Below are 16,461 nucleotides of genomic sequence, written 5' to 3' on the forward strand. Positions count from 1 at the left end.
TCCACCATGTTGTTGTCCTCTGTGACTCCACCATGTTGTTGTCCTCTGTGACTCTACCATGTTGTTGTCCTCTCTGTGACTCCACCATGTTGTTGTCCTCTCTGTGACTCCACCATGTTGTTGTCCTCTGTGACTCCACCATGTTGTTGTCCTCTCTGTGACTCCACCATGTTGTTGTCCTCTCTGTGACTCCACCATGTTGTTGTCCTCTCTGTGACTCTACCATGTTGTTGTCCTCTGTGACTCCACCATGTTGTTGTCCTCTGTGACTCCACCATGTTGTTGTCCTCTCTGTGACTCTACCATGTTGTTGTCCTCTCTGTGACTCCACCATGTTGTTGTCCTCTCTGTGACTCCACCATGTTGTTGTCCTCTCTGTGACTCCACCATGTTGTTGTCCTCTCTGTGACTCCACCATGTTGTTGTCCTCTCTGTGACTCTACCATGTTGTTGTCCTCTCTGTGACTCCACCATGTTGTTGTCCTCTGTGACTCTACCATGTTGTTGTCCTCTCTGTGACTCCACCATGTTGTTGTCCTCTGTGACTCCACCATGTTGTTGTCCTCTGTGACTCCACCATGTTGTTGTCCTCTCTGTGACTCTACCATGTTGTTGTCCTCTCTGTGACTCCACCATGTTGTTGTCCTCTCTGTGACTCCACCATGTTGTTGTCCTCTGTGACTCCACCATGTTGTTGTCCTCTGTGACTCCACCATGTTGTTGTCCTCTGTGACTCTACCATGTTGTTGTCCTCTCTGTGACTCTACCATGTTGTTGTCCTCTCTGTGACTCCACCATGTTGTTGTCCTCTGTGACTCCACCATGTTGTTGTCCTCTGTGACTCCACCATGTTGTTGTCCTCTCTGTGACTCTACCATGTTGTTGTCCTCTCTGTGACTCCACCATGTTGTTGTCCTCTCTGTGACTCTACCATGTTGTTGTCCTCTCTGTGACTCCACCATGTTGTTGTCCTCTCTGTGACTCCACCATGTTGTTGTCCTCTCTGTGACTCTACCATGTTGTTGTCCTCTCTGTGACTCCACCATGTTGTTGTCCTCTCTGTGACTCCACCATGTTGTTGTCCTCTCTGTGACTCCACCATGTTGTTGTCCTCTGTGACTCTACCATGTTGTTGTCCTCTCTGTGACTCCACCATGTTGTTGTCCTCTGTGACTCCACCATGTTGTTGTCCTCTCTGTGACTCTACCATGTTGTTGTCCTCTCTGTGACTCCACCATGTTGTTGTCCTCTGTGACTCCACCATGTTGTTGTCCTCTCTGTGACTCCACCATGTTGTTGTCCTCTCTGTGACTCTACCATGTTGTTGTCCTCTCTGTGACTCCACCATGTTGTTGTCCTCTCTGTGACTCCACCATGTTGTTGTCCTCTGTGACTCTACCATGTTGTTGTCCTCTGTGACTCTACCATGTTGTTGTCCTCTGTGACTCCACCATGTTGTTGTCCTCTGTGACTCCACCATGTTGTTGTCCTCTGTGACTCTACCATGTTGTTGTCCTCTCTGTGACTCTACCATGTTGTTGTCCTCTCTGTGACTCCACCATGTTGTTGTCCTCTGTGACTCCACCATGTTGTTGTCCTCTGTGACTCCACCATGTTGTTGTCCTCTCTGTGACTCTACCATGTTGTTGTCCTCTCTGTGACTCCACCATGTTGTTGTCCTCTGTGACTCTACCATGTTGTTGTCCTCTGTGACTCCACCATGTTGTTGTCCTCTGTGACTCTACCATGTTGTTGTCCTCTGTGACTCCACCATGTTGTTGTCCTCTCTGTGACTCTACCATGTTGTTGTCCTCTCTGTGACTCCACCATGTTGTTGTCCTCTCTGTGACTCCACCATGTTGTTGTCCTCTCTGTGACTCCACCATGTTGTTGTCCTCTCTGTGACTCCACCATGTTGTTGTCCTCTCTGTGACTCCACCATGTTGTTGTCCTCTCTGTGACTCTACCATGTTGTTGTCCTCTGTGACTCTACCATGTTGTTGTCCTCTCTGTGACTCCACCATGTTGTTGTCCTCTATGTGACTCCACCATGTTGTTGTCCTCTGTGACTCCACCATGTTGTTGTCCTCTCTGTGACTCTACCATGTTGTTGTCCTCTGTGACTCTACCATGTTGTTGTCCTCTCTGTGACTCCACCATGTTGTTGTCCTCTCTGTGACTCCACCATGTTGTTGTCCTCTGTGACTCCACCATGTTGTTGTCCTCTGTGACTCTACCATGTTGTTGTCCTCTCTGTGACTCCACCATGTTGTTGTCCTCTGTGACTCTACCATGTTGTTGTCCTCTGTGACTCCACCATGTTGTTGTCCTCTCTGTGACTCTACCATGTTGTTGTCCTCTCTGTGACTCCACCATGTTGTTGTCCTCTCTGTGACTCCACCATGTTGTTGTCCTCTCTGTGACTCCACCATGTTGTTGTCCTCTCTGTGACTCCACCATGTTGTTGTCCTCTCTGTGACTCCACCATGTTGTTGTCCTCTCTGTGACTCTACCATGTTGTTGTCCTCTGTGACTCTACCATGTTGTTGTCCTCTCTGTGACTCCACCATGTTGTTGTCCTCTGTGTGACTCTACCATGTTGTTGTCCTCTCTGTGACTCTACCATGTTGTTGTCCTCTCTGTGACTCCACCATGTTGTTGTCCTCTGTGTGACTCTACCATGTTGTTGTCCTCTCTGTGACTCCACCATGTTGTTGTCCTCTATGTGACTCCACCATGTTGTTGTCCTCTGTGACTCCACCATGTTGTTGTCCTCTGTGACTCTACCATGTTGTTGTCCTCTGTGACTCTACCATGTTGTTGTCCTCTCTGTGACTCCACCATGTTGTTGTCCTCTATGTGACTCCACCATGTTGTTGTCCTCTGTGACTCCACCATGTTGTTGTCCTCTCTGTGACTCTACCATGTTGTTGTCCTCTGTGACTCTACCATGTTGTTGTCCTCTCTGTGACTCCACCATGTTGTTGTCCTCTCTGTGACTCCACCATGTTGTTGTCCTCTGTGACTCCACCATGTTGTTGTCCTCTGTGACTCTACCATGTTGTTGTCCTCTCTGTGACTCCACCATGTTGTTGTCCTCTCTGTGACTCCACCATGTTGTTGTCCTCTGTGACTCCACCATGTTGTTGTCCTCTCTGTGACTCCACCATGTTGTTGTCCTCTCTGTGACTCCACCATGTTGTTGTCCTCTCTGTGACTCTACCATGTTGTTGTCCTCTGTGACTCCACCATGTTGTTGTCCTCTGTGACTCCACCATGTTGTTGTCCTCTCTGTGACTCTACCATGTTGTTGTCCTCTCTGTGACTCCACCATGTTGTTGTCCTCTCTGTGACTCCACCATGTTGTTGTCCTCTCTGTGACTCCACCATGTTGTTGTCCTCTCTGTGACTCCACCATGTTGTTGTCCTCTCTGTGACTCTACCATGTTGTTGTCCTCTCTGTGACTCCACCATGTTGTTGTCCTCTGTGACTCTACCATGTTGTTGTCCTCTCTGTGACTCCACCATGTTGTTGTCCTCTGTGACTCCACCATGTTGTTGTCCTCTGTGACTCCACCATGTTGTTGTCCTCTCTGTGACTCTACCATGTTGTTGTCCTCTCTGTGACTCCACCATGTTGTTGTCCTCTCTGTGACTCCACCATGTTGTTGTCCTCTGTGACTCCACCATGTTGTTGTCCTCTGTGACTCCACCATGTTGTTGTCCTCTGTGACTCTACCATGTTGTTGTCCTCTCTGTGACTCTACCATGTTGTTGTCCTCTCTGTGACTCCACCATGTTGTTGTCCTCTGTGACTCCACCATGTTGTTGTCCTCTGTGACTCCACCATGTTGTTGTCCTCTCTGTGACTCTACCATGTTGTTGTCCTCTCTGTGACTCCACCATGTTGTTGTCCTCTCTGTGACTCTACCATGTTGTTGTCCTCTCTGTGACTCCACCATGTTGTTGTCCTCTCTGTGACTCCACCATGTTGTTGTCCTCTCTGTGACTCTACCATGTTGTTGTCCTCTCTGTGACTCCACCATGTTGTTGTCCTCTCTGTGACTCCACCATGTTGTTGTCCTCTCTGTGACTCCACCATGTTGTTGTCCTCTGTGACTCTACCATGTTGTTGTCCTCTCTGTGACTCCACCATGTTGTTGTCCTCTGTGACTCCACCATGTTGTTGTCCTCTCTGTGACTCTACCATGTTGTTGTCCTCTCTGTGACTCCACCATGTTGTTGTCCTCTGTGACTCCACCATGTTGTTGTCCTCTCTGTGACTCCACCATGTTGTTGTCCTCTCTGTGACTCTACCATGTTGTTGTCCTCTCTGTGACTCCACCATGTTGTTGTCCTCTCTGTGACTCCACCATGTTGTTGTCCTCTGTGACTCTACCATGTTGTTGTCCTCTGTGACTCTACCATGTTGTTGTCCTCTGTGACTCCACCATGTTGTTGTCCTCTGTGACTCCACCATGTTGTTGTCCTCTGTGACTCTACCATGTTGTTGTCCTCTCTGTGACTCTACCATGTTGTTGTCCTCTCTGTGACTCCACCATGTTGTTGTCCTCTGTGACTCCACCATGTTGTTGTCCTCTGTGACTCCACCATGTTGTTGTCCTCTCTGTGACTCTACCATGTTGTTGTCCTCTCTGTGACTCCACCATGTTGTTGTCCTCTGTGACTCTACCATGTTGTTGTCCTCTGTGACTCCACCATGTTGTTGTCCTCTGTGACTCTACCATGTTGTTGTCCTCTGTGACTCCACCATGTTGTTGTCCTCTCTGTGACTCTACCATGTTGTTGTCCTCTCTGTGACTCCACCATGTTGTTGTCCTCTCTGTGACTCCACCATGTTGTTGTCCTCTCTGTGACTCCACCATGTTGTTGTCCTCTCTGTGACTCCACCATGTTGTTGTCCTCTCTGTGACTCCACCATGTTGTTGTCCTCTCTGTGACTCTACCATGTTGTTGTCCTCTGTGACTCTACCATGTTGTTGTCCTCTCTGTGACTCCACCATGTTGTTGTCCTCTATGTGACTCCACCATGTTGTTGTCCTCTGTGACTCCACCATGTTGTTGTCCTCTCTGTGACTCTACCATGTTGTTGTCCTCTGTGACTCTACCATGTTGTTGTCCTCTCTGTGACTCCACCATGTTGTTGTCCTCTCTGTGACTCCACCATGTTGTTGTCCTCTGTGACTCCACCATGTTGTTGTCCTCTGTGACTCTACCATGTTGTTGTCCTCTCTGTGACTCCACCATGTTGTTGTCCTCTCTGTGACTCCACCATGTTGTTGTCCTCTGTGACTCCACCATGTTGTTGTCCTCTCTGTGACTCCACCATGTTGTTGTCCTCTCTGTGACTCCACCATGTTGTTGTCCTCTCTGTGACTCTACCATGTTGTTGTCCTCTGTGACTCTACCATGTTGTTGTCCTCTCTGTGACTCCACCATGTTGTTGTCCTCTATGTGACTCCACCATGTTGTTGTCCTCTGTGACTCCACCATGTTGTTGTCCTCTCTGTGACTCTACCATGTTGTTGTCCTCTGTGACTCTACCATGTTGTTGTCCTCTCTGTGACTCCACCATGTTGTTGTCCTCTCTGTGACTCCACCATGTTGTTGTCCTCTGTGACTCCACCATGTTGTTGTCCTCTGTGACTCTACCATGTTGTTGTCCTCTCTGTGACTCCACCATGTTGTTGTCCTCTCTGTGACTCCACCATGTTGTTGTCCTCTGTGACTCCACCATGTTGTTGTCCTCTCTGTGACTCCACCATGTTGTTGTCCTCTCTGTGACTCCACCATGTTGTTGTCCTCTCTGTGACTCTACCATGTTGTTGTCCTCTGTGACTCCACCATGTTGTTGTCCTCTCTGTGACTCCACCATGTTGTTGTCCTCTCTGTGACTCCACCATGTTGTTGTCCTCTCTGTGACTCCACCATGTTGTTGTCCTCTCTGTGACTCTACCATGTTGTTGTCCTCTGTGACTCCACCATGTTGTTGTCCTCTCTGTGACTCCACCATGTTGTTGTCCTCTCTGTGACTCCACCATGTTGTTGTCCTCTCTGTGACTCCACCATGTTGTTGTCCTCTGTGACTCTACCATGTTGTTGTCCTCTCTGTGACTCCACCATGTTGTTGTCCTCTCTGTGACTCTACCATGTTGTTGTCCTCTCTGTGACTCCACCATGTTGTTGTCCTCTCTGTGACTCTACCATGTTGTTGTCCTCTCTGTGACTCCACCATGTTGTTGTCCTCTCTGTGACTCTACCATGTTGTTGTCCTCTCTGTGACTCCACCATGTTGTTGTCCTCTCTGTGACTCCACCATGTTGTTGTCCTCTCTGTGACTCTACCATGTTGTTGTCCTCTCTGTGACTCCACCATGTTGTTGTCCTCTGTGACTCCACCATGTTGTTGTCCTCTCTGTGACTCCACCATGTTGTTGTCCTCTCTGTGACTCCACCATGTTGTTGTCCTCTCTGTGACTCCACCATGTTGTTGTCCTCTCTGTGACTCCACCATGTTGTTGTCCTCTCTGTGACTCCACCATGTTGTTGTCCTCTCTGTGACTCCACCATGTTGTTGTCCTCTGTGACTCTACCATGTTGTTGTCCTCTGTGACTCTACCATGTTGTTGTCCTCTGTGACTCCACCATGTTGTTGTCCTCTCTGTGACTCTACCATGTTGTTGTCCTCTCTGTGACTCCACCATGTTGTTGTCCTCTCTGTGACTCCACCATGTTGTTGTCCTCTCTGTGACTCCACCATGTTGTTGTCCTCTCTGTGACTCCACCATGTTGTTGTCCTCTCTGTGACTCCACCATGTTGTTGTCCTCTCTGTGACTCCACCATGTTGTTGTCCTCTCTGTGACTCCACCATGTTGTTGTCCTCTCTGTGACTCCACCATGTTGTTGTCCTCTCTGTGACTCCACCATGTTGTTGTCCTCTGTGACTCTACCATGTTGTTGTCCTCTCTGTGACTCTACCATGTTGTTGTCCTCTGTGACTCTACCATGTTGTTGTCCTCTCTGTGACTCTACCATGTTGTTGTCCTCTGTGACTACCATGTTGTTGTCCTCTCTGTGACTCCACCATGTTGTTGTCCTCTCTGTGACTCTACCATGTTGTTGTCCTCTGTGACTCCACCATGTTGTTGTCCTCTGTGACTCTACCATGTTGTTGTCCTCTCTGTGACTCTACCATGTTGTTGTCCTCTCTGTGACTCTACCATGTTGTTGTCCTCTCTGTGACTCCACCATGTTGTTGTCCTCTGTGACTCTACCATGTTGTTGTCCTCTCTGTGACTCCACCATGTTGTTGTCCTCTCTGTGACTCTACCATGTTGTTGTCCTCTCTGTGACTCCACCATGTTGTTGTCCTCTGTGACTCTACCATGTTGTTGTCCTCTCTGTGACTCTACCATGTTGTTGTCCTCTCTGTGACTCCACCATGTTGTTGTCCTCTCTGTGACTCTACCATGTTGTTGTCCTCTGTGACTCTACCATGTTGTTGTCCTCTCTGTGACTCCACCATGTTGTTGTCCTCTGTGACTCCACCATGTTGTTGTCCTCTGTGACTCTACCATGTTGTTGTCCTCTGTGACTCCACCATGTTGCTGTCCTCTGTGACTCCACCATGTTGCTGTCCTCTCTGTGACTCCACCATGTTGTTGTCCTCTATGTGACTCCACCATGTTGTTGTCCTCTGTGACTCTACCATGTTGTTGTCCTCTGTGACTCCACCATGTTGTTGTCCTCTCTGTGACTCCACCATGTTGTTGTCCTCTGTGACTCCACCATGTTGTTGTCCTCTGTGACTCCACCATGTTCTTGTCCTCTGTGACTCCACCATGTTGTTGTCCTCTGTGACTCCACCATGTTGTTGTCCTCTGTGACTCCACCATGTTCTTGTCCTCTGTGACTCCACCATGTTGTTGTCCTCTGTGACTCCACCATGTTGTTGTCCTCTGTGACTCCACCATGTTGTTGTCCTCTGTGACTCTACCATGTTGTTGTCCTCTGTGACTCCACCATGTTGTTGTCCTCTCTGTGACTCTACAGGTGCAGAGAGTGCAGCAGCACTCTGCTTCCTGGCTCCTACCAACTGGAGAGCGACTCTGGCTCCCTGACCTGCAGACACCACTTCAACAGGCCTGCCGCCTTCTCAGCCAATCAGAACGGGCGGCCAGACCTCAGCAAGCCAGCGCCGGGAGTCCAGTCCGCCAGGATCGGACACGCCGCGCCTCGCCATCACGCTCCCCCGCCCGCCGGGAGCAGCGAGGAGGTCTCGGACGGTGACGCCACGCCAGCCACAGTGGCTGTGTCTGCGGTCACGCCCTCTTCTGTCACGACCGACAAAACAACAGACGCTTTAGAGAACGACAAAGAGAACAACACAGAGACGACGGAGAATCCTCCGTCTTCTCCTCCCAACCCGTTTGACGAGAGCGACGATGAGGAGGAAGAGGATGAAGAGGAGGAGGAGGAGGAGGGGAAGAAGGAGGAGACACCCACCAAAGAGAGAGCCGACGGGGACCTCCCTCCCACTCCCGTAAAGGTGGAGGCCAACGGGGACCTCCCTCCCACTCCCGTAAAGGTGGAGGCCAACGGGGACCTTCCTCCCACTCCCGTAAAGGTGGAGGCCAACGGGGACCTCCCTCCCACTCCCGTAAAGGTGGAGGCCAACGGGGACCTTCCTCCCACTCCCGTAAAGGTGGAGGCCAACGGGGACCTCCCTCCCACTCCCGTAAAGGTGGAGGCCAACGGGGACCTCCCTCCCACTCCCGTAAAGGTGGAGGCCAACGGGGACCTCCCTCCCACTCCCGTAAAGGTGGAGGCCAACGGGGACCTCCCTCCCACTCCTGTAAAAGAGGAGGGGTCCCCTCCTGCCAATGGGGACCTTCCTCCCACTCCCGTAAAAGAGGAGGGGTCCCCTCCTGCCAACGGGGACCTCCCTCCCACTCCCGTAATCCACGTGGAAGGAGCCCCTCCTCTTCCTCCCCCCCGTCCGGTGCCGGCCCCCAGGCGGGTTCTGGACCCCACCCCTCCCCCCCGCCCCGCCCCCAGGTTCCGCGCTGCGCCAGCGGCAGAACGTGTGGCGGTCAACGGTGAGTAACGAGTCAGGAACCTAGAGATGTAGCCCCCTAGAATGGTCAGGTATCTAGAGGTTCTGCTCCCTAGAATGGTCAGGAACCTAGAGGTTTACGCCCCCTAGAATGGTCAGGAACCTAGAGGTTCTGCTCCCTAGAATGGTCAGGAACCTAGAGGTTCTGCCCCCTAGAATGGTCAGGAACCTAGAGGTTCTGCTCCCTAGAATGGTCAGGAACCTAGAGGTTCTGCTCCCTAGAATGGTCAGGAACCTAGAGGTTTACGCCCCCTAGAATGGTCAGGAACCTAGAGGTTCTGCTCCCTAGAATGGTCAGGAACCTAGAGGTTCTGCTCCCTAGAATGGTCAGGAACCTAGAGGTTCTGCTCCCTAGAATGGTCAGGAACCTAGAGGTTCTGCTCCCTAGAATGGTCAGGAACCTAGAGGTTTACGCTCCCTAGAATGGTCAGGAACCTAGAGGTTCTGCCCCCTAGAATGGTCAGGAACCTAGAGGTTTACGCCCCCTAGAATGGTCAGGAACCTAGAGGTTCTGCTCCCTAGAATGGTCAGGAACCTAGAGGTTCTGCTCCCTAGAATGGCCAGGAACCTAGAGGTTCTGCTCCCTAGAATGGTCAGGAACCTAGAGGTTCTGCTCCCTAGAATGGTCAGGAACCTAGAGGTTCTGCTCCCTAGAATGGTCAGGAACCTAGAGGTTTACGCTCCCTAGAATGGTCAGGAACCTAGAGGTTTACGCTCCCTAGAATGGTCAGGAACCTAGAGGTTTACGCTCCCTAGAATGGTCAGGAAACTAGAGGTTTACGCCCCCTAGAATGGTCAGGAACCTAGAGGTTCTGCTCCCTAGAATGGTCAGGAACCTAGAGGTTTACGCCCCCTAGAATGGTCAGGAACCTAGAGGTTCTGCTCCCTAGAATGGTCAGGAACCTAGAGGTTTACGCTCCAATAGAATGGTCAGGAACCTAGAGGTTTACGCTCCCTAGAATGGTCAGGAACCTAGAGGTTCTGCTCCCTAGAATGGTCAGGAACCTAGAGGTTCTGCTCCCTAGAATGGTCAGGAACCTAGAGGTTCTGCTCCCTAGAATGGTCAGGAACCTAGAGGTTTACGCTCCCTAGAATGGTCAGGAACCTAGAGGTTCTGCTCCCTAGAATGGTCAGGAACCTAGAGGTTTACGCTCCCTAGAATGGTCAGGAACCTAGAGGTTCTGCTCCCTAGAATGGTCAGGAACCTAGAGGTTCTGCTCCCTAGAATGGTCAGGAACCTAGAGGTTTACGCCCCCTAGAATGGTCAGGAACCTAGAGGTTCTGCTCCCTAGAATGGTCAGGAACCTAGAGGTTCTGCTCCCTAGAATGGTCAGGAACCTAGAGGTTTACGCCCCCTAGAATGGTCAGGAACCTAGAGGTTCTGCTCCCTAGAATGGTCAGGAACCTAGAGGTTTACGCCCCCTAGAATGGTCAGGAACCTAGAGGTTTACGCTCCCTAGAATGGTCAGGAACCTAGAGGTTCTGCTCCCTAGAATGGTCAGGAACCTAGAGGTTTACGCTCCCTAGAATGGTCAGGAACCTAGAGGTTCTGCTCCCTAGAATGGTCAGGAACCTAGAGGTTTACGCTCCCTAGAATGGTCAGGAACCTAGAGGTTTACGCTCCCTAGAATGGTCAGGAACCTAGAGGTTCTGCTCCCTAGAATGGTCAGGAACCTAGAGGTTTACGCCCCCTAGAATGGTCAGGAACCTAGAGGTTCTGCTCCCTAGAATGGTCAGGAACCTAGAGGTTCTGCTCCCTAGAATGGCCAGGAACCTAGAGGTTCTGCTCCCTAGAATGGTCAGGAACCTAGAGGTTCTGCTCCCTAGAATGGTCAGGAACCTAGAGGTTTACGCTCCCTAGAATGGTCAGGAACCTAGAGGTTCTGCTCCCTAGAATGGTCAGGAACCTAGAGGTTTACGCTCCCTAGAATGGTCAGGAACCTAGAGGTTCTGCTCCCTAGAATGGTCAGGAACCTAGAGGTTTACGCTCCCTAGCACCAAGTACCAAAGCACAAGCCGTGACTGACAGTGAAGGCAGTAAAGCGATACTCATTCATCAGTGTTTTTCCAATCACAGGTAAACATGGGAAGCCTCTGCTTCCTCCCAAACCACGGGAACGCTCCCGGTCCCCTGGAAGGTACGGCAGCAACGTTTCTGTTTAAATACCTCCATTATTTTAATAATTATTATAAATGTGCATAGAATTTGCATAAAACTTTTTTTTTTTTTTTACATAATTTCCTCTGCAAAGTCCTAGTAGTACAAAGTAGTATTAAGGTTGAAATCTCTTTTTTGCCAGTATAAATTAATCCGGGTGTTACAGGGTTAAATACCTCCTCATTCCATCATGGCCACAGTGTCAGTCTCTGTTTGAATTCCTTACATTATGTGGGTCTATTTCAGTGTCAGTCTCTGAATTCCTTACATTATGTGGGTCTATTTCAGCGTCAGTCTCTGAATTCCATACATTATGTGGGTCTATTTCAGTGTCAGTCTCTGAATTCCTTACATTATGTGGGTCTATTTCAGCGTCAGTCTCTGAATTCCATACATTATGTGGGTCTATTTCAGTGTCAGTCTCTGAATTCCTTACATTATGTGGGTCTATTTCAGCGTCCGTCTCTGTTTGAATTCCTTACATTATGTGGGTCTATTTAAGTATCAGTCTCTGAATTCCTTACATTATGTGGGTCTATTTCAGTGTCAGTCTCTGAATTCCTTACATTATGTGGGTCTATTTCAGTGTCAGTCTCTGAATTCCTTACATTATGTGGGTCTATTTCAGTGTCAGTCTCTGAATTCCTTACATTATGTGGGTCTATTTCAGTGTCAGTCTCTGAATTCCTTACATTATGTGGGTCTATTTCAGTGTCAGTCTCTGAATTCCTTACATTATGTGGGTCTATTTCAGTGGTTCTCAAACTCACGTCAAGGACCCCCAAAATCCAAATTGACCCCCATTATCCCGCGGACCCCCATTTCAAATGATTTTCACGGCTCTAGCAGTGATTTTCAACCAAGGGCCACCAGGTTTGCTCATGCATTGGGCTGCGGACCCCCGCCCCCATTTGATGGCAATTTATATCTCTGGACCCCAATTTATATTGTAAAATTAAACTCAGAGTGTACCTAAAACAGGTCCGTTTGGTTCCATTTGTACACTGTCTGGGTTACGGACCCATAAGGGTCCATTTTCCCTGGGGGTCTCCCTGGGGGACTCCCTGGGCGACTCCACTTTGAGAACCACTGGTCTATTTGTGTCGTCGGTATGTCTTCATTCGTCTGTATTGAATCACCCCCCCACACCTCCCCCCCCCGTGTGTCCCGACCCCCCCTCTGTCACCCCCCCCCCCCCCACACTCCCCCCTTGTGTCTTAACATCTCCAGCCTATCCGGTGACACCCCCAAACCCAAAGACCCGCCCTGGCTTGCCTTGGTCCAATCGGAACCCAGGAAGAAGCCAGCCCCTCCTCCACCTCCTCTAGCCACACCCCCCAACGCAGGCTCTCTGTCCTCTCTCAAAGGGGAGGCCACGCCCCCTCTTCCGCAGGCCACACCCCCTCCTCCTCCGCCAGCCAATCCCTTCGACGACGATGACGACGATGAAGAGGAGGAGGAGGAAGAGGAGGCGGGGCTAGGCGTGGTCCCTCCCACGTTGGCGGCCATCCACCCGTGGTACCGCATCACCCAGGGAGACACAGACCCTCCTCCTGCCACCGGGGGGAGCTGTTCGCGCTCCGCCAGCCCCGGGGGGTCCGCCAGCAAGAAACGACCCGCACCCCGCGCCCCTCGACCCCCTTCATCCAACCCAGGTACCCCTTCATCCAACCCAGGTACCAAGAAGGTGCCAAAAATCGTAGTACATTTTTTTAAAGTGAAAAAATGACGTTTTTATGAGCCAATGAAAATTGCTGTTTTGTGAAAATTGTCCTTCCGCCCCTAATACATACATGCAGCGTCATATGCTTATGTCACTTTACAGTATAGTAGAGGGTCATGCCAAATAGCACTGAAAGCAGTCTTACTCCAATTGGCCAAAGAGGGACGCTATAGCAATTCTTTGAAAATGAAACCTTTGAACAGGCATAACTCAGACAATTTGGCCAAAATTCATTGCACTTGTCACTTTGACAAGTAAGCTCCGCCCCATTTCCCACCATTTTGAGCAGTTTGAAAAATGCTTATACCTGATTTTCTGCCTGGATTTTTGAGCAATTTGCGTGAAACGTCCTACACACAATCTATGGACCATTATCTGAAATCCCGGTTGAAGAGAAGTTTGTACGTGAAAACATGAACATCGAACACACTGTAGTAATGGACAATGATCCCATAAACCAGGACACACATAATTGTTATCAAAAACACTGAATGATTTTGCTGTTTACAATGTAGTAACTGATTGTCTCTGTGTAGCTCAGTCAGTAGAGCTCTTGCCTTTGGACCACAAGGCTGTGTGATCAAATTCGAGTACCGACAACTCAGCCCATGATTCTTATTTGTGCATATTGTTGTTATTGCGTGTTGTCTTCTTTCTTGGTCCCGCCTTATTCAGCTATATTCTCGTATTTGTTTCACTGAGGATAAGAGAAACATTGTTCCCTCCCTCTCTGTCTCACTCTGGCCCCTCCTCTCCCTCTCCATATGGCCCCTCCCCTTCCTCTCCCACTCCCTCTGGCCCCTCCCCTCCTCTCTGTCTCCCTCTGGCCCCTCCCCTCTTCCTCTCACGCTGGCCCCTCCTCTCCCTCTCCCTCTGGCCCCTCTCCCCCTCTCCCTCTGGCCCCTCTCATCCTCTCCCTCTCTCTCTAGCCCCTCCTCTCCCTCTCCCTCTGGCCCCTCTCCCTCTGGCCCCTCTCATCCTCTCCCTCTCTCTCTGGCCCCTCCTCTCCCTCTGGCCCCTCCCCTCATATCTGTCTCACTCTGGCCCCTCCTCTCCCTCTGGCCCCTCCCCTCCTCTCTGTCTCGATTTTTGGAAAATTATTAATCGATTTTGAATCGTTCATAACGGGAATCGCGATTCTAATTCAAATCGATTTCTTTGACAACCCTACTATATACGTCTTCAGCTCTGAGCACAGAGAGTCTCTCTTCGGGGTCGGACCACAGCTCGGCCCCCCCGCTGGGGCCACATGGCGTCACCAACCAGCCCCCCTCCCCCCCGCTGGGAGGACCTCGCCGTGGCGTCACCCACCAGCCCTCCTCCTTCACCAAGAGCGTGTCCGAGCCTTCCATCTGCGGACTGCCCGACCCCGCCTGCTCCTCGCCCTTCTCCTCCACGGAGCGCCTGGTTGGCCGCCGCTCCCCAAGCTCCTCCCCTCCTCCTCCCGCGCCGGCCAATACCAGCTCCGCGCCGGCCACTCCGCAGATACACCGCAGCTCCAGACCCCCTCCCCCGAGACCCCCGGGGACCCCCAGCCCCCTGGCCTCTGGAGGACCCCCACCTTCACACAACAAGGTACTTATAGACCCCCTGGGACCCCCAGTCCACTGGCCTCAGGGGGACCCCCACCTTCACACAACAAGGTAAATAATTTAGGCATGTAACGATATGAGATTCACGATAAGATTTTTTGCGATATTTCACTATCTTATTTTTTTGTTTTTTTATTTTATATAATTCATCATCTCCCCCCCCCCGAGCTTTTTTCACATGTTTTTATTTAACTACATTGCAAAAGGTGACTAATCAACGATCAAATTGATATAAAATACAACACCAATTGGTATTATTAAAGTGGAGAAATAATGGACCAAAGTTATGTTTCTGAACGTTTTGTGATGAGTTTATGATCATGATCATTCTGTACCTAAGCTGTGGTTCTTCCTCTTTTCTAGCGGACTTGCAAGGAGAATCCATTCAACAGGAAAGCCTCTCCGTCGCCCGTGGACTCCAGATCCAGACCTCCCAAAGGCCCGCGTCCAGCCAGACCCCCCGCCCCGGGACACGGCTTCCCTCTCATCAAACGCAAGGTCATTATTACCCCCCCAGCCCCGGGACACAAGGTCATTATAACCCCCCCAGCCCCGGGACACGGGTTCCCTCTCATCAAACGCAAGGTCATTATAACCTCCGTCCAGGTCCAGTCAGACCAGTAGAAGTGTTAATGTTGTGTCTGTCTGTCCGTCCCCCAGGTCCAGTCAGACCAGTACATCCCAGTAGAAGACATCCATGGAGAGATGAGTCAGCTGGAGAAACAGCTGGATGAGCTGGAGCAGAGAGGAGTTGATCTGGAGAGGAAGCTGAGGGACAACCCCAACGGTATGTCAACATATCGTCTATATAGAGACAACCCCAACGGTATGTAAACATATCGTCTATATAGAGACAACCCCAACGGTATGTCAACATATCGTCTATATAGAGACAACCCCAACGGTATGTCAACATATCGTCTATATAGAGACAACCCCAACGGTATGTCAACATATCGTCTATATAGAGACAACCCCAACGGTATGTAAACATCACCTACTATACTCTAATATACACCATATCTATCTATAGAGAGACAACCCAACACCTACTATACTATGATATACACCATATCTATCTATAGAGAGACAACCCAACGGTATCTATACATCACCTACTATACTATGATATACACCATATATATCTATAGAGAGACAACCCAACAGTATCTAAACATCACCTACTATACTATGATATACACCATATCTATATATAGAGAGACAACCCAACACCTACTATACTATGATATACACCATATCTATCTATAGAGAGACAACCCAACAGTATCTATACATCACCTACTATACTATGATATACACCATATCTATATATAGAGAGACAACCCAACAGTATCTAAACATCACCTACTATACTATGATATACACCATATCTATCTATAGAGAGACAACCCAACAGTATCTAAACATCACCTACTATACTATGATATACACCATATCTATATATATAGAGAGAGAGTATCTAAACATTCTATCTAAACGTTCCCTACTAACCTACTATAATTTACACAAACAAAAAAGATTCCTGATGACCTTGTTGTATATCAGATCATACAAGTAGTGCTGCTAGAATCCTTCTCTTGTTGTTTTAATATGACTGATTCCTTCTAGACGAGGGAGAGGATTGTTTTCTAGTTGTTTTAATACGACTGATTCCTTCTAGACGAGGAAGAGGAACACCTGTTAGTTGACTGGTTCACTCTCATCCATGAGAAACATCTGCTGGTCCGACGAGAGGCTGAGCTGGTGTACACGTATGTATTACTGTAGTACTACTACACTATACTACAATACACTATACACTATACTACAATACACTATACTACTATACACT

General features: G+C 49.6%; 1 protein-coding gene across 1 annotated transcript in view; it reads left to right on the top strand.

Annotated features, from left to right (window-relative positions):
• micall1a (MICAL-like 1a) overlaps positions 1-16,461 on the top strand; it is a 61,767-nt gene that overhangs the window by 43,196 nt on the left and 2,110 nt on the right. Inside the window, exons 6-12 of the mRNA XM_079500370.1 lie at positions 8,074-9,119; positions 11,214-11,274; positions 12,525-12,949; positions 14,204-14,592; positions 14,973-15,107; positions 15,270-15,396; positions 16,291-16,381. Coding sequence (XP_079356496.1) covers positions 8,074-9,119; positions 11,214-11,274; positions 12,525-12,949; positions 14,204-14,592; positions 14,973-15,107; positions 15,270-15,396; positions 16,291-16,381 — 2,274 coding nt within the window. The remainder of the gene's footprint in view (positions 1-8,073; positions 9,120-11,213; positions 11,275-12,524; positions 12,950-14,203; positions 14,593-14,972; positions 15,108-15,269; positions 15,397-16,290; positions 16,382-16,461) is intronic.

The sequence above is a fragment of the Electrona antarctica genome, assembly GCF_951216825.1.
Source record: "Electrona antarctica genome assembly, chromosome: 4".
Lineage (NCBI taxonomy): Eukaryota > Metazoa > Chordata > Actinopteri > Myctophiformes > Myctophidae > Electrona > Electrona antarctica.